At 43.0% G+C, this 18,874-nt stretch overlaps 1 protein-coding gene across 1 annotated transcript in view; it reads right to left on the bottom strand.

Moving 5' to 3' along the window:
* Nucleotides 1-13,850: 13,850 nt before the first annotated feature.
* LOC103675789 (neuronal regeneration related protein) overlaps nt 13,851-18,874 on the bottom strand; it is a 28,374-nt gene continuing 23,350 nt past the window's right edge. The window contains exon 4 of the mRNA XM_008704931.2: nt 13,851-15,599. Within this exon, the coding sequence (XP_008703153.1) occupies nt 15,474-15,599 (126 nt within the window). The 3' untranslated portion in view covers nt 13,851-15,473. The remainder of the gene's footprint in view (nt 15,600-18,874) is intronic.

The raw sequence follows: 18,874 nt of genomic DNA, 5'->3' as shown, positions 1-18,874 counted from the left end.
CTGGCAGCTCAGCAATGGTATCAGTCAGTTTGGGCCCTGGATCCCAGCTTGTGCTCTTGGGACAAATAGGAAGTGAGATGTGCTCAGTGATCTGCTGTTTGCAAAAAAGAAACCAAGGCTTAGTGACAAGTGGCCAGGGAAGGACTTGGGCTGTATCATATTGAACATTTCTGGGCATAGAATCAAAGTGGAAATGCTTGGGGAGCCGTCGGCATAGTTGAACTGCATCCCTCACCACTGCTACACCTAGCCCAGCTCAGACCCTTATCGCATAGGTGAGGAAATGGAGTCCCAGAGACGTATATGGTCATTTACCCAAGTTCATGTAGTTCACTGCTGGGAAGTTGTGTCTATAACTTGGGTCCCCTGACTTCCAGCTCAGCATTTATGACATCATACTCTGTGGCTCTCGAGATCTTCTTCACCATCCTACCCATCCCACAGCGCCACCCTAACCTCACAACTATGCAAGTCAGTTTGCTGGATGCCAACAAAATAACAAGTCTGTGTAGCCAGAAAACCTGGGCGCAATCTCCTCTCCACACCTCAGGAATCCCCCACTTCCTCACCAGCCAGCAGCAGCGGCGTTGCACACTCATTCTTCAGAGAACAAAGGGATATAAAACCACATCATATGATTGGTCTCAAATTCCTTCAGTGTTTCCCCTTGCCTCAGGATAGAGATACCCTTACCCTGCCCTCAAACTCCCTGGTCCTTTCTCTGCAGCTGCTCCTCACCCCGTTTGTCCTCACCATTGCTGTATTCTTGCCCCCCCCCCACCACTATCCCATTCCCCTTGGCCAAAGTGCCCCTTCTACACTATTCTTCACCTAATTCTAGCTGAACCTCTAGACCCAGATTCTTTTTTCCAGGTTTTGCTCAAAAGGGATCCCTTCCACGTCCTCTCCGAAGTCATCTAAGCACCTCCTGAATCCTGAGTATATAAGGTCTGATACCGTCTTCTGTAGGCATGTCGGCCAGGTTTTTCCTTTTCTAAAGGCTCCCACGCTTTTTCATACCTACAGAACACAGTTCGTACTTCTCAGCTCTGTGCCTTTGCCCACACTGTTCTCTTGCTTGGAATTCTATTTCTCATTTCTGCCTACTAGAATCCTACCTGTATATCAAAGTTCAGCTGAAATATACCTTCCATTAAACTTTCTCTAATCTTCTGTATTCTTATGCTGCTGTAACCAATTGCCACAAACTTAGTGGCAACACAAGTTTATTTGTTTATAATTCTGGGAGTCAGAAGTCTGAAATGGCTTGTACGATCAAAGTAACAGGTCCGTGTCTTTTCCGGAGGCTCTAGAGGAGAATCCATTTCCTCGCCTTTTCCATCTTCTAGAAGCCACTGGCATTCCTCAGCTTGTGGCTCCCTTTCCATCTTCAAAGCCAACAGGGTAGCATCTTGAAATATCTGTTTCTGTATCACACTGCATTCTCTGTCTGAACTTCTTGTCTCCCTTTTATAAATACCCTTGTGATTACATCGGACCCCCCTGGCTATTCCAGGAAGCCTCCCCACCCCAGTATCCTTTACTTAATCACATCTGCAGAGTCCCTTTTACCATGTAAAGTGACACATTCACAGATTCTGGGGATCCCCTGACAGACATTTGATATTTTTTATTTCTTTTACCTTATAACATTGTGTTCGAGTATCTGTAATTCAAGGTTCCTCAGAGACTGTCTGGAGCATACAATGGGATAAATTCTTTGAGAGCAAAGACTGTGTCTTGTCTTTATATTCTTAGTCAAAGCCCAAGCTTAGCCAGTAAAGCTGTACTACTGAGAAGTGCCTTGTTGGCTTGAAAGCCAGGCATAGAGAGATTTGCCTTCTTGACAGCTGATTGACTCATGTTCCAGAACAGTTGGGCTATACGTGAGGCCCTGGAAACTCAGTGAGGGGAGGCTTACAGCTCCACATGGTGTGGTATACCCATGACACAGCATCTTAGTATATTCAGTGGTTTAGCACAATGTATCTACACATAGAAAACCTAATAAAATATACCTGAGTCCTCATATTTCCTGTTGGTAGTTATATAAATTAGTGCAATTTTTCTAGGGAATAGTTTGGCAACAGATTTGAAAATTTTAATTGTGCGTAACCTTTTCCCTTATGATTTCATTTCTAGGAACAGTCCAACCTTTCTCTCCCATTATGATGCCCACACATGGACACAAGATAATTTACACAAGTAGGTTCATTATAGAAGTATTTACAGTAATGGATAATTGGAAACAATGTAAAAGTCTATCAGTATGGTACTCGTTATTGAGTTATGGAATAGTAAAAAAAAATAGAACAGTAAGCAGACATTCAAAATGAGAGAGATGCATAAACTAGCATGGAAAATGTTCACGATATGTTGTTTAAGAAAAAGCAGTTTGCGTACAATACATCTAACACAATTTGGCTTTTGCAAACAAAATCATATATATGTATACATATGTAAATATATAATATACACACACAACAGAAGGATCTGGAAGATAAAGAGATTATCTCTTGGGTCTGTGATTTTAGAACATTTTCACCTTTGAATATTTGAACTTGATTTTATGGTTATGGTTTGCTTTTATAGTTGGAAAGAGGGAAAGAAACCTATTTCTGCAAAATATAGCAACAGATGCTATGTGAATTCTGGAAATGAGAGAGGTCAGTAATGGGCATTTGGTGAGAGACCAAAACACAAGGCATTTTTTCAGAGGAAACTAAAAGCCAAGGAGGAGATGGCAACCCCTTTAAACTTACTGAAATCAACTGTTTTGCACATGCTTTCTTTCTTTTTTTTTTTTTTTTAAAGATTTTATTTATTTATTTGACAGAGATAGAGACAGCCAGCAAGAGAGGGAACACAAGCAGGGGGAGTGGGAGAGGAAGAAGCAGGCTCATAGCGGAGGAGCCTGATGTGGGGCTCGATCCCACAACGCCGGGATCACGCCCTGAGCCGAAGGCAGACGCTTAACCGCTGTGCCACCCAGGCGCCCCGCATATGCTTTCTTTTCTACATTGTGACAGCAGTCATGTAAAAATGTTTCTCAGTGGTATTAGGATGTCAAGATTCCACTACTGTCTACATCTGACCCTTTGCAGGACTTCTGCAGCTTAGCCCTAAGCTTAAGGGGATCTTGCAGAATTCCCAGGGTGAGAAGGGAGAAAAAATTCCTTTTTGTTATTGAATTGCTAACCATTCTACAGTTTGATCATTCACTGAATCTGAGGTTTTTCTCAGTATGTTTGTTTGTTTTATGGATAATGGGAGATGTTTTTGATAGGCGATATTTAGAAGTGGGTGAGATTGGTTACCTCCCCACAAAGTTAGCACCAGTGGTTCATACAATCTGAAGTGCCAGCTCTCTGTCCTTTTATGTAATCTGACCATACTTTTCACGGAGAAGTCTCCAGAGGCAGAGGGGACAGTATTTTAGTGGCAGAAATGTGGAACTCTGGAGGGACAGCTGGCTTCCAAGACTTACAGGACTCTCCCAAGGGCACAGGTGCAGACTTTCAGGGCAGCTTAGCAGAACCTAACCCAATTCTTGAGAAAAGCCAGAGACACAGACAGACCCAAGTTCAAATATTGGCTGTTGCCTTATGCTAACTTGGGGATGTTACACAATCACGTTTGCTTCCATTTCTTTATCTGTAAGGCAAGGAAAATAAAAATCACCTATTTTTAAGGTTCTGTTAGAACAAAAGGAAATAATGCACATACTGTATGCAGCGTCCAGTAGTCAGCCTGCCCTAAATATAAACTCCTGTAGTCATTGCTTTGTGAGGCTCCAGAGGGAAGAACTAGAATTCATGGGTGAGAATCAGAAATAGGAAAATAGTGAGTTAATTCAAACAAAGACTTTTCTGACAATTATAGTATTATAAAAATAGATTAAACTATCTTTTGCCAAAATAAATTCCTGTCAAGGGCAGTTGAAACTAAGTTATTTTTGAGCACAAGCAGGGGGAGCAACAGGCAGAGGGAGAAGCAGACTCTGCACCGATGAGGGAGCCCGATGGAGGACTGGATTCCAGGACTCTGGGATTATGTCCTGAGCTGAAGGCAGACACTTAACGACTGAGCCCCCCAGCTGCCCCGAAACTGTGTAAATTCTCATCAGAGGTTTATCTAAGGCGTCAGGAGAGACTCCTGCCAAGGGCAGAAAATTGAATGTAGAGAGTTCTCCTCACTTCTCTGCGGCCCAGACTCTGTCACATTGGCCCGTTTTCTTTCCTTGTAGGTATGATTTAGATGTGATTAACCATGTGTAGTCACAGGAGGGGCCTTTTGTGTTGTAGTTTTACAGATTGAGAAGGTTGGTTGGTAGCGATCGCTTTTTCTTCATTTTTAACTCTGTGCCCTTTTCCTGAAAACCAGTCAGGAGCTCTTCTGCTGCATCTTTAACCCCATTATAAGGGGTATAAATAACTTTCTGCTTTCACATTTCTTCAGGTATGTACACATTCACCGGCCTGACCTTTCCTAGTCCTCGATGTACACCCACAGTCATACACATCTTCAAACAACCCTAGCCCCATATTTGTTTTAAAAGATAGGGCTCTACTGAACCAATAGGACCTTGTTTCTGGGATTAAAACTGTGCCCTGGGCTATCTGTACTCTAGCTGTCTGTCATGTGTACTTTTCTGCCATTTGATGCTTACATACTTTTTGTATATTTACCAGCCTCCCTGCTTCTTTTTTTCCAAATGTTCATCATGGCATTATTTAGAGTGTGAAAAATAAGAAACAACATAAATGCCCAATGTAGGTAATAGATAAGGTTTGCTATAATTGAATATTTTGCTGACATTTGATGTTTTTCTCTTCCTCTTTTTTAAATTAACTTCCTATTTTGAGATAATTGTAGATTCACATGCCATCATAAGAAATAACACAAAGGGATCCCATGTACACTCGCCCCAGTTTTTCTAGTGATACCTTGTAAAGCTGTGGCAGAATATCAGTCAGGATGTCGGCATTGATACGGTCAAGATGGAGAACATCACTACGAGGATCCTTCATGTTGAACGTTTATACTTTCCCTTCTGCCCACCACACCCCCTCTGTAACCCCCAGCAACCACTCATCTGTTCTCTAGTTGTATATCTTTGTCATTTCAAGAAAGTTATATGAATGAAATCCTATGTAAGCTTTTGGGATTGGCATGTTTTGCCTGAGCATAATTCTCTGGGGATTCCTCCAGGTTGTTGCACATATCCATAATTCATGTCTTTTTATTGCTGAGTATTATTCCATGATCTGGTGTACACAGTCTGTTTAGACAACCCATTGAAAGACATCTGGGTTGTTTGTAGTTTGGGGCTGTCATGAATCAAGCTACTATAAACATTCACACCTAGGCTTTTACATGAACGTAACTTTTTGTTTCTCTGGGATAAATACCTAGGAATGTAATTGTTGGGTCATAAGTCAGTTGCTTGCTTAGTTTTTTAAGAAACTGCCAAACTGTTTTCTGGAGGGGCTGTACCTTTTTTCATTCCCACCAACAAAGTTTGAATGATCCAGCTTTTCCTCATCTTCATTAGCAGTTATCTCTCTCTTTTTTATTTTACTTAATCTGATAGGTATCTCGTGATATCTCATTGTGGTTTTCATGTACATTTCCCTAGTGGCTAAGCATTTGGATATCTGTGTACTCAACGGCCGTCTGTATGTTTTCTACAGTGAAATGTCTCCTCATGCCTTGTTCCATTTTTAATTGGATTGTTTTATTGTTGAATTTTTAAAAACTGAGATGTAATTAACATATGAAACTCATCCTTTCAAGGTATAAAATTCAGCTTTTAGTGTGTTCAGAAGATTGTGTAACCATCAGTTTTTATAATACTGGAACATATTAATCATCCCAAAAAGCCCATATCTGTTAGCAGTCAGTCTCCAATCTCTCCTGCCTTGGCCCCTGACAGCTTGTAATCTACTTTCTATTTCTGTAGATTTGCTTATTCTGGACATTTAATACAAACGGAATCCTACAATACGTGGCCTTTCCTGACCTTTCGTGACCGGCTTCTCTTTACGCACGTCATGTTTTCAGGGTTCAGCCTCGGTGCGGCCTGTATCAGTGCTTCACTCCTTCTTATGGCCGCACAGTAGGCCCGGTGTGGGTAAACCACATTTTGTTGAGCTCTTTATCGGCTGGCGAACATTTAAGTTGTTCTCACTTTTTGGCTAGTATGAATGATGCCGCTGTGTATGTTCATATACAAGTTTTTATGTGCACCTATTTTCAATTCTTTGGTTATGTACCTAGGAGTGGGATTGCTGATTCAATGCTAACTCTATGTTTAATTTTTAGAGGGACTGACAAACTGTTTGCCAAAGCTTTCCATGCCCCACTTTACATTCCCACCAGCAATGTATGTGTGTGTAAGAAACATAAAGCTCTAAGGGGAAAAGGCTCTGCCATCTTAGCCAGGGTAGCTCACAGTGTTGCAGAGCGTCCATGTGGGAAGAGAGAGAAGGGACAGCCTCTCCGGTATCCTACACACGCACTGAGCGAGGGCTGTCTTTCACACCCTTCCCAGGGGCTGCTGCCACACTTCTTCAGTGTCCCTCCAAGCTGACCCTCCTCCAAGAACTCACATCAAATACTCCCTCATCATCACAACGGACAAAGGAGATCCTAGCTGTTAATGACAAACCAGAGCGTTCCAGTTACCCCTCTCTCCTGGAAAGCAGTGTCCCTCAGCTCTGCAGGGAACATCTGCTTTTCAGAAACTAGTTTTGAGATTTGAAGGCGAGAGCCAGCAGGGCGATCACCCCTGCAGAGGCCTGAGGGGGCCCTGTTGCTTGTTCCCCTCTCCCAGATAGCCAGCCCCTTTGGCACAGACAGCTCAAGGAAAGAACAGGAGGTGGTCTGGGGCCTCTGAAAAAGAAGTGACTGTCTTTCCTTCTCAGGGGCTGTGAGGGCAGCGCTGCAGGGAGGAGCGTAATGGAAACTTGGCTCAGGACTGGGGCTGCCCCAAGTGTCAGGGCGAGCAGAGCACATGTAGCCACAGAGCAGCTATTAGAGAGACACCGGGACTCCCACTTTCCCAGTTTAGCTCTGTCATAGGGCTCCCTGATGGCCAGGGCCTTATTTGGTGTGTGTTTTTTGTGGAAGCCTCTGCCATCGATCCGATCATTTCTAAAAAGAAGGTGGGTCAGCCATGAACAAGGGTTCTTGCAAGAGGGCAGTAGGGATGGTGAGAGTTCCAGAAAATAGGTCACAGGGACGCTGGCTAAAGGAACTGAGGCAGTTTGGCCTGGAGGAGAAAAAGGCAAGGGGAGCAGGATGCAAAAGGCTGCTGTGTGGAAGAAGGAGCCCCTGAGTCTGTGCGGCCCTGAGAACTCAGCTAGGACCAAGGGCTGGGCGGAAAGTAACAGAAGGCGTTGGGCTCAGAAAGGTTCCAAGTAATAATTAAAGCTGCCCAACTTGAAAGAATCAGCAAATTAATGCATTCTTAAAATTCTCTCTTCTGTGAGGCTTTCACTTAGCCACATGGGTCTCCCAGTGAAATAGCTGAGCTGTGCATTAATGGCACTGTGTATTGTGTGAGGGAAGAGATTAACTTCGTAACGCTTGCAATTGTTGTGCTCAGGGGTAAGACTAATGGACACATGCAATAAAAGAAAAGGTGACCCCCTTTTTCTGCCCTTATTCCCGAGCTCCTGCTGCTCTCTGGGCTTTTCCCCAGAAGTGCTGGGGTCTCAAGGACTATGGAGTTGGGAGCCCTGCTGTACAATCCCACTTCTCCCACCGCCCAGCCCCCTCCTCCAGTGACCATTCGCCCAGCCCTTCTGGATATGCTGGATAGGGATACAATGACATACTTGGAAGAATCTGGAGGAAGAGGATTTTAGCACTAAAGAGATTTGAACTCGTAAGGGAATGAAGTAAAGGCTCTGAGAATTGCCAGTCTTCTCCAGTCTCCTCCCCTTTGCAGCTCAGGAGGCTTGAGGCCTCGGATCTCCAGTCTCCTCCCCTTGCAGCTCAGGAGGCTTGAGGCCTCGGATCTCCCGCCATGTGATTAGTCGGTGCCATAGTAGGACCGTCCACTGACAGGCAGCGTGCAGCTTTCTTTCACGTCCCCATCAAAATTCATTTCTGCTGTTTTCTCAGGGTCTTATGCCCCGCAGTGCCATAAATTCACGGGCAGCAGCTTGAAAGGCTTCCATCAGAAGAGTGGGGAAGCTTAGGCATTGTGGCTGGTTGGCGAGTATTTCTGGCCCAGAGTTGAGTTCCTCAAAACACAGTGCATAGATGGTTGTCTAGCTCAGAGGTTTCCAGACTTTTTGGTTCTCACACTCTCTAAAAGAATTTTAATAAAATATGTATCATCATGCAGTTTTTAAGTTAATAAAGTTTTTCATCATAAGCTTAAATACTTTCAAAGGATGTAATTTGGAGCATATTATAAAGGTTAATGTTTTAAAATGAAAGTTGAATTTCTTTTGTAAATGTATACAATCAAATCTAAACATTATGGATCTTATTTATTAGAGAGCAATCAAATCTAAACAAAAGGATCTTATTTATTAGAGAGCATGAGTGGGGGGGAGGGGCAGGAGGAGAGAGACAAGCAGACTCCCTGCGGAGCTGGGAGCCCACCATGGGGCTTGATCGCAGGACCCTGAGATCATGACCTGAGCTGAAGTCAGGTGCTTAACTGACTGAGCCACCCAGGTGCCCTGTTATTCCATTTTTAAAAACAAACACTTATTTAACTTGCAGAAATTTGGCTTTTTTTCTTTTTTCTCCTTCAACTCAAATTTTCATTCCATCCCCCCCAAATTTTATCTTAATATGATTTTTGTTTAAAAAGACTTTATTAATTACCCTGTTACATTTATTTTTAATAAAAATGTATCTAAATTAAAAATCTTTTATTTTCTGTGACCATGAAACTCTTAAGTGTTAAAAAATCTGTGTGATTGAATTATCATTATTAGCAATACACTACTAATTAAAACAACACAAATATACTAATTATTAAATGCAAAAAGTGAAATCCTACTGTAAGTGCATCTCTTAATGAGATGAAGAACTGTTTTCAGTTCACGTGTCTGTACAAGAGTATTACTTATTGCTAGAATGCGATGGTCGGCTTCAATTCTGTTTCTGTTTTTTGGTTTTTATAGATGTAAGCTGCAGGAATTGAAAGTGTTTTATTTTAGCAATGTAATTCAATTATTTGAACTTCTGTTATATGCCGAAACTCACATAATGAGCTATCATCAAAAGATATTTTTAATCTTGTCACCTGACAACTTGATTAGGGTCCTACATTTTTCTTACAGGCAGTGAATTGGAAAGCACGTGACTCGCCAAGAGCTTGGTTCTCATCATTAGCATACTTCACTTCTCGGTTTATGGGAGCTATACCAGAAGAGCTCTGCTAAGACTTACCATTGTTTTTATGCTGTAACACTTTCACAGTGACTCACCTTTTACAATTCTGTGTCTTCAGGAATGATAGGAGAAACGGATACATTATTCATTTCATTACGGTTTTGCCAAAAGAACACCTTTTGATAAAATACTTTGACCTTTTGCTTTGAGTGCAAAAGGGGCTTGATCCCAGGACCCTGAGATCATGAGTTGAGCCAAAGTCAGACGCTTAACAGACTGAGCCCCCCGGCACCCTCTTATTCCATTTTTAAAAACAAACGCTTATTTAACTTATTTACTATTACTTTGGAGCTGCGGATACAGGTCATTTATAGAAAATGTCTATCACAAACCTCATTGGCAGAGCCAGTCTTCACTGCCAAGCCAAGTGGCCAAATCAGATATACTTTCTGTCAGAAAAAACTTTGGCTTCATTTTTCAATTCACTTAGCTGTTTTGAGGATTATAAAAATCAATGAAGATTAAAAGCGTATCTTGTAAAACTGATCACTAGAACAATAAAAAATTAAAATGATATAGATGTAATATAATTCCATGTTTAAGTTATAAAAATAAGATAATAGACTCTTTTTTATATAAAATAAGAAGAATGATCAAAGGCATAGTATATCTCTGGTAAACATGGTATATTATATACTGCTGACTGGCTTTGGAAAGAATAAGAACCAGTGTAAAAATCAGAAATACTGCTAATAATATGGAAAGGTCCTAGGCTGCTAATCAGTCTGGCAGCGTATAATTTTTTTATTATGAAAAAGATATTAAACATTAAATAAGGTAGCATGTGAAGAGAATTGACTATAACTGAAATAATTATTTCATGCTCTGGTTTGATACAACCGGTTTTGACAACTGTATTGACTAATGCACATCGAATCTGAAAATGCACAGGGAAGCGTATCCTTGGAGTTTATCCATCTCGTCTTGTAAAAATTGGTATTCTAATTATATGTACAAAAGTCACCATTGCAAACCTATGTTGTTGTAGTTGCTCTAAGCTGCATTTCTTCCCAGTAATTCCTAGGGATGAGGATGGAGAATTGTAGAAAATAATCGTGTGCGAGTGCACGAAGAGGCCGTTTGTCGTACCCGTTGTCTCTGATGTTCTCTGTGCTTCGTTCTCTCAGGACTCTCCCTCAAGAGCAGGGCGTTCTTTGGCACGAGTAAGGAGGTGGAAGAGGAAAAGGTATTCAGTAAAAATTATTATTTCTGGCACTCCACTACCATGTATACCTGAATTCTAAAAAGCCGTATATGAGTCCAGACACCTTATTTCTGTGTTTTCTAACATAGCACTTTTAACATGTGTTTCAGAAGGGAAAGCCCAAAGTTCTGTGGATTTCTGATTAAAGGAACCTTCAAAGGACCATAAAGGTTCCATTAAAGGGAGTTTTCCCTCTCTTTGCCACATCTGGGAGTTTGGGGTCATATTAAGGGCAGTGTGTCACAGTAAGAATAGGGATGGGTGAGACTTCTATCTTTGTGTTTATAATGTGGGGCAGGGACTAATATACAGATTCATTCTCAGGAGATGCATTTTGGGAAAGAGTAGGATATGTTCAAGGGATCTGGAAATCGGTTCCTTTAAAAGCACCCATGAGCATGCACTCCTTGGAAAGACTTCACACGCCCTGAAGCACACATACCCTAGTTTAAAAATCATGAGCTTTTCAGACCTTTATCTAGCCTGACCTGATGCAGTGCAAGATTTTTGTACCTTGGGGTCAGTCCCTGAGGGAGGGGCCATCGAAGAGTTTAAAAGAGGGTCTGGGGATGCAGACGGAGCTGGGAGCTGCCGCCGCCCCCTGTTCGGGGCACGGTGATGAGAAGCCTGTTCCCAGTCCGGTGTTCACAGACCTGCATGCCACACAACAAGGTCTCACAAGGTCCCCTGGCCGTCCGCTGGTGAATAAGCGCGTCCCCACAGCCTGAAACCCGAGGATGAGTGCTGCAAACCCACAAGCCAGCAGAGGCAGGCAGGGTACAAGAAAATGAGAGGCTATGTTGTCATGCCTCACCCAAGGTGGAGGCCCGACTCAGCTCCAGCCCCTCTGTTGCCAGGTCTTCCAGAGTTCAAGGGAAGACAAAAACCTGCATTTTTCACATGAGATCTTCCCATTTGTAAATGTCGGCAATTAAATCAAGATTTTTATAAAACACTTAGGCAATACAGGTCCTCTCTGATCCATGGTTGTTGGTTAGCAATCTCTGCCCAAAGGCCACAGGGTGTTTTTGTCTGCCGAGAGAACGACACAGCTCCTAATCAGAGTTTGTGTCCCCCACACGGACTCCAGCTGGCACTTCAAGTTCTTACCTGGCCTCAGCAGTTCTTAACCCCTTGAATCCATAGCTTAGCGAGTCATAGCTGGGCCCCACAAGTTTAAACTGCAGTGAATATTTCAAGCTTCATGGAGGCTGAGGGAATTGTCATCAGCAGACCAAAGTCCACTGAGTTGAATAGAACTTTAGACAATATTTATTTTAGCTTTCCTGTTTTTAAAGTTCCCAAGACATTCTTTAAATTTTCCTTTCGGGGCTAACAGCACTTCTCTTAATAAATGGAAGGTATGCAACCCCAGTATTACAGCTCCTGGATGCTGTCCTTATACACCTTCAATCTGGAAAGCTGGACCTTCACTCTGGAACTATAAAGACTGTAGAAACCTCTTCACTGAAAGAAGTAGCTATGATTCTATTTCAACCCTTCTCTCTTTTAGCTCCTGGCTGACAATTACCCTGAGTGCTTTAACTTCAGATGGTGTGCTGGTTTTAAAATGTGGCCATAAATTCTTCAGTATTCTTCCCTTTAGGAGGTAGAGCTTAATTCCCTCCCCGTGAGTGTGGGCTATATTTAGTGACTTACTTCTAATGAATAGAATATGATGGATGGTAGTGACTTCTGAGAATAGGTCACAGGCATTGTGGCTCACTCCCAGCTCTCGAATTACTTGCTCGAGGGGAAGCCAGAGGTCATGAGGACACTTAAGTAGCCTTGTGGAGAGGCCCATGAGTAGGGGAATGGAGTTCTCCTGCCAATGGCAGATTCTCCAGCCCTGGTCCAGCTTTCAGATGACTGCAGCTTGCTGACTTCTGGACAGCAAGCTCACGAGATCCTGAGCCAGAAGCACCAGCTAACCGGCTCCTGAATAGAATAGAATCTGTGGGATAAGAAAAGTGTCTTGTTTCAGGATGCATGGTGTGGCTGCAATGTGTTCTGTGGCAACAGATAAAGCGACGTAGGCCATACCACCTCTATGGCCTGGCCTCATCCCTGCTTGCTTTCCCACGTAGCAATGGCAGGAAGACAAGACCCATCGCCTCCCAGCTGTGAAAGCATACAGGGAATGGGAGGCTGTTGGGTGAGGAAAATGGCGACTGTTTCTAAGACGAAAGGTAATTAAGTTTAAGGAGGACTTCTCTTACATTCAGAAATATTAACCTCTGGATGGCATTACCCAAAAAAGTAGTGGTAGCTCCTTTTAAAGAATTTTCTTTCAGATTAAACAAATTCCGAGTATGTGGTGGACAGCTGGGATTTACTTCTGCTCTAAGGCTCCTTTTTATTAATAAAAGTTGAGGGTAAATAGGTTACTAACCAAACTCTGAGATGTGCATGAACTTTAAAAGTAACTCCCCAGCATAAACGTCCCTCCCGACACACGTGTCGACACTCAGGATTTCTCAGCATCTGACCCCCACTTTCCAGAAGCTGAGCACCCAGTTTGGCGCTCCTTTCCTTCCTTTCTGACCTTTATTTCAGAGGCCTGTGCCTTGGCCTCTGGTCACGTTAAACTGAAGTATCCGGACCCAGCAAGCCACTTCAGCTTGTGGTAAGCCGGGTGAAGTTGAACGTCATTGTGGAGGAGGAGGGAGCAGCTGCATTTCTCATGCACGGGGAGAGGATCACCCCCCCTGGATTTCTGGGTTGTGGGGTCACGGGAGACCTCCAGAAGGTTCTGGTGATGCCATCTCATCGTGTGCCTAGGTCCCAGGTACCTGGGGACATATGAATTAATGACTTAAAATCCTGTCTCACATTTTTATCTTCCTCCAAGCGGAAGACTTTTGTCTGTGTATAAGTGCAGATATTCCGTGAAGAAGTGAGGTCTAGGTATCCTTCGGATAAAGAATGCCACAGAGCAGGTCTTAACGGCAAGGAGTAAGAAAGAATGAGTTTTGCGGTGGAATTAAAAGGGTCTTGGTTGAATTCTCTTTTGTATCCAGAGGCAGCTCTGCAAAATGGTCCCAACAAGCCACTGCCCAGCCCCTGATCCGGTGGAACCTTTAGAAGGGAACATGCGTGAAAGAGCTGATTCTCTTTCCATATCTGCTCTTCTGTCTACCTTGGGGGCCCTGAGAACATGCAAACGAACAAGAACTAGTGAAAGCATTCAAAAGTAGGCCTCCTCTCCAATGACGAGCCAAGCCAGTTACCTTACAGCTTGCATATTTATTGAACAAATACTACTAAAATAGCTAAAATACACTGGGTACTTGTTGTGAGTGCATCAGTAAAGATCACATTGCTACAAAAGCCTGCATTTTCAGCAGTGCACAACTGCAACCCTACGTAAATGCCACAGATGCAGAATACTGTTTTCTTGCTCTATTTACACAGCTGATATACCTATCCCAACAAAGGAGGGAGCAGGGAAATGCACAAGAAACTCAGGCCAATGGGGGAGCGAGAGAGAAGGAAGAGGGCAGTGCATGCATCATCGGTGCTAACAGTCAGAAGCGGAACAGAGCAGAGCACAGCCTGCCCCGGCAAAGAAGAGCTAAGACAGTCATATAAAAATTAAGGTGGGCTTTCAGACTGGCTAACACAACAACAATCCATGAGTAGATGGTATTGTCTGGTTTTATTTTTGTTTATCCATTTCATTGGGAGCAAGGACAAAAATGTAAAGTCTACACCTTGCTTATCAAAACTGACAAGAGTGCTCTGCCTTTTATTTTTTTAATTTTATACTTTTTTTTTTTTCCCAACTTAATATTTGGGAAAGGTGTAATTTTCAGATTCCTATTCAGATGCCAGGTGTGGGTTTTTTTTTGGATTTTTTTTCCCCACAGGGCGTTTATTTGAAACGTTTGCCCTTTTTTTCCCCCAAATATTCTTTCAAACAAAAAGAACCAAAAGAGACACCTAAAAACGCCTGTCAAATTATTGCTTTTCTTTCTGTAAGCTAGGCAGGCGAGGCTACCGGAAAGAAGAGATTTGGTAAGTAAATTACAGTTTTGTGATTGCTCCCGCTACAGGGACTGCATGGCCGTGAGTGCCAGCCGGCGAGACGTGAGTCTCTTACTCTCTCTGGTAGCGTTCACTCAACCTACAACGCTGAAGAAGAAAGCCACACTGAAGACACGAGGAAAACAAGTCAATCCAGTCTAGAGAACAACATTCAGGGAAACAGAGTACCAACACCTTCTTAGAACATGGAAATAAAATATAACTCCATCAGAGCTACCTCGCCAAGGAGCATGTTGAAAGTCCAAAATAGCACCATTCATCAGTGTCTCAGGTCCTGTGGCAGCATCTCGGTCACTTACCACAAGGAAACGATGAGTTTCAAACTACTTCTATACATCAAAAGAGTACATGGATAAAATATAGATATACAGACAATTGATGAACATAAACTACTAGGCTTGTTACATCTAAATGAAAAAAAAAAAGGGGGACTCTCAGCCTCTGCGAGAAGCAGTCGGGAGCTGTGTGAGTGAAAAGACAGGAGTGGACCGGTTGTGTGAGAGCAGAGGGAGTTTGAGTTGTGGAAGACATCGTTGTCGAGAACCAGGCCTGAAGGCCCACCTGTAAGGGTTGTAAACGTGGATTCACAGTGTGAAATTCTGAGCGGTTTCACTTGAGTCAGAATGATTAAAAACTGGATTGATGATACCTATTTGTCCACTGTAAATTCTCTAAAGCAAGGCTCAGAGTCCCATAGTTTCTTCTTATACTTGATGATTTACACAGAAAAAAATCCCATATATGATACCATGACCTCATCAATACCCATACACCATATGTAATACAGATGGAGGTGTGACGATTAAAAAGAGTGGAGGTAACCGATGCCTGGGGAGTGGAGTTCACTGCTGCCAGGTGGAGTCAGGGAGGCGGCCTCAATCTGCTCATCCTTCTTGCGGTTCACTTCCTTTGGGACAGGAAGTCTTCCCTGAAAAGCAGGTGGACCCACACACACAAAAGACACTTAGTCATGCTTCTGAAGCCATTTGAAATTTTTTGCTTCTCCCTCCCGCCTTTTATCCTTGAACTCCAGATGTTTTGCAAACAGAGTTTACATATTAAACACAGTTCCCCTGAATGTAAATATTAGGTCTGTGGGGGCATGAAGTAATTAAACACTCACTGGCTTGGCTTCGGGAGAATCGAGTGCTTCTCTAATGGCTGTGCCCAGCCATGTGGGAGGCAGCATTCCCCAGAGTCAGGTTTCTGAGGACAGTTTCTAGTATGAGACAGGGCCCCACATGAGGCTGGGTTAGAGGTGCTCATAAGAGTGTTAATACATTTTCTTTAAAGCATTCAGTGGCTGTGGTAGAAGTGGGTAATTGCCTGTTTTCCAATATATAATAAAAATATTTAAAAGGAGATCACAGCTTGTACAAAGGTAATGTATGTATGGTTTATTCCTATGAACAACTGGCCCGGTCCATGTGGGCCTGATAATCAGAACCACAAGTGGGTACCAAAGGTGGGAGTGTTTGCAGGAAAGAGGAGGATAGTGTGACACCCAGGCCAGGAGATAGTGAGATCCACCTCGTTTGGCCTACTAAGTCTATCCTCACAAGCCTGACGTGAGTGAGGTGTTTGTGTTTCTGTCTAGAATAATTCAAGTGCATTGGCACTGATGCTCCATCAGGCACCCATGGGGAGAAGCTCTCCATCATAACCAAAGAGCAAGTGGACAAGAAGCCCATTTGTTCAGCTCTACCACAAATACCCTGTATATCCCAATCGGATATGAAAATAGTGATTTGACTATTGTCCAGCCAAACCATTAATTGCTGGAGTTTTCTCAGACATATTAGCCAATATGGTTTTAAAGGATTTTTTTTCCTTTCTGCTCAGATCACATGTTCCAATAGGACATTTACCATAAGCTATTTTGATTAGATATGAACGCTTGGATTAAATAATCTTGCTTTGAGATCTATAAATTATTGCATTTGAATTTCTTTTTAAGAATTCAACTTTCAAACAACTTGAAACTGAATAAATGTTTTCAGCAGCTCCAGGATGAACTAAATGTAATGGATAATTCGGCTTTAATAAGTCTTATTTCCTGTACGTATTTTTTAAATGTTAAACACCTGGTATGCCTAAATTTTGTGTTTAAAAATCTCAGACTTTGAGAGCATACATTTTCAGGATGTGTAGAAAAATTCACTTAGTGAGTACTTCCATGTTCCAGTCTTAGATTATGATTTAGAAGTTGGTTTGCTATCCCTAAATAGCAATAGGACCAAATCTGAAAACTGAATTAAAATGTCATTCATCACTCACACATACTTAAGGATCTAGATAAATTTCTAGAGTCATTATATTGGGCAGTCTTTTTCAGTTGTGCAAATAATTGTAATCTTGAAATTTTGGCATACAGTCCCAAGATTTAAAAAAAGAAATTCACTGTAATCCTGGTGCTTCTCAATTGTTTGCTCCTCCTCTCCCCTCAGCCATTCAGCTCGGTTCAAGATACGACAAAGTTAGGTTTTGGACAAATGAAGAATTCAGTGGCTGCTAATTATCACAGGCCAGGAAGGAAAATCAAAACTTCGTAAGTGTGATTTCACTCAGCTACAGTCTGTATGTGGCTGCCCTTAAAGCTGCTCACTTCAGTTCACACTTACTCTGTTCAGCAGTGAACATATAGTCAGTCTCTGGGTTAAGTCTCCGTATTACTAACCCATTCCCTCCATGGAAAATACACAACAAAACCAAATGAAGATTGGGGGGGATTCTGGGTAATTTGGGGAGAGGTATTTCCAGGGGGAAAAATGTGAAGGAGATTATTTCAGATTTGAATTTATCATTTGTACTATTTTCTTCTGTTTTGAGACCACCCCCCCCCCCCAAGCATTTGTGTCTTCATTTATCATCCATGTTCTGAGTACCTACTGTGGCTTGAACACTCAGATTTTAAAGCTACGGTGATTAAAAGAGACAAAAATAGTCCTTGTCCGTCCTGCCCTTTATTTTCTGTATGTGAGACGCCCAAGTAACTGGACAAGGGCAAGGCAGCAGTGGTACGCAGACAGCTATGCTACTAAAGCCCCCTGAGGGGCCCCAGTCCGACAAGCCAGAAAAAGTTCTACACATCTTCCCTTTGGAGGCCGGAATTTACTAGACTTCAGTCCTTACTTCCTGTCCCTCAGTTTTTGATAAAAGAAGATAGTCTGCCCCTCACTGAAAGAACTGTAGGCCTCTATAGCAAGGGGAGAAGGTTTTTGAAGATGGGACACTATGTAGTCTTATTTCTCCACAAGTAAGGCCTTATAAGAATTCAGGCAAAACTAATCTGTCTTCCTCCATCATGTAGCACCTAACAGCTCCCAGAGGACTGAGGCTCTTGAGCATTCTAGAAGACTGAAGGAGCAGGAGCAGATGTGTCCAGTGTTCCCACAGACCGGTTCTCCTGGATCCTTCTGTAGTTAATCTACCTCAGGTTGCATGGCCCTCTCTGCCGAGAACTGATGGTGTACGAGTCCCCCAGTTTCTCAATAATGTGCCTTGGACACCATAAGTCAAGATTATTTTTCTTGATTATACAGAGATATGCTTTTCCACAAGGAAAACTGCCGGGAAGGACAAATGTATTATTATGCTTAAAGGATTATTCACATATGGAGAGAGGAAAGAATTTAAATTAACAGAAGACCTGAATTTCAGGATCCATTGTGCCAACCCTGTGGAGCATGCCTCAGTGGAGGTAAGGCCTAGGTCCTGGGGTTGGCCTTCTAAGAAAAAGGGAGGCACTGGTGACCTCATTGAAGAACTTGCCTAGTCTTGCCACTCTGGTTGATGTCACCAGTATCAAAGAGAGGACTTCTGAATGGGTGCATGGGGCAGAAATAATGAAAACACTATACTCTCCGTTACCCCTTCCATTATGATGTCTTACCGTCAACTGCTCGGACGAATCGTGCCTCGAGCTTCCCAGTAAAGAATGTCTAGAGTTATACTGCTGCTGGGGCGGGGGGGTGCTGCTGGAGTGATAGTGGGGGGGTGCTGGAGTGGTGGTTGGGTGCTGGTATGGTAAGAGTAGTGGTGGGGGGTGAGGTGCTGGTATGGTAGGGTAGTGGTGGCTGGTGGTGGATTGGTGTTGGGGTGGGGGGTGTGCGTGTGTTTTGAGTAAAGCTCCCATACACGAGGCCACCTCCACCCCTGCTCTACAAGACGGCACACGTGTAGCTCTGGCAAGGCCAGATCCTT

Source organism: Ursus maritimus, unplaced genomic scaffold (assembly GCF_017311325.1).
Source record: "Ursus maritimus isolate PB19 unplaced genomic scaffold, ASM1731132v1 scaffold_5, whole genome shotgun sequence".
NCBI classification, from domain to species: Eukaryota; Metazoa; Chordata; class Mammalia; order Carnivora; family Ursidae; genus Ursus; species Ursus maritimus.
Note: the sequence above shows the minus strand (reverse complement) of the source record. Positions and strands in the feature narration are given on the sequence as shown.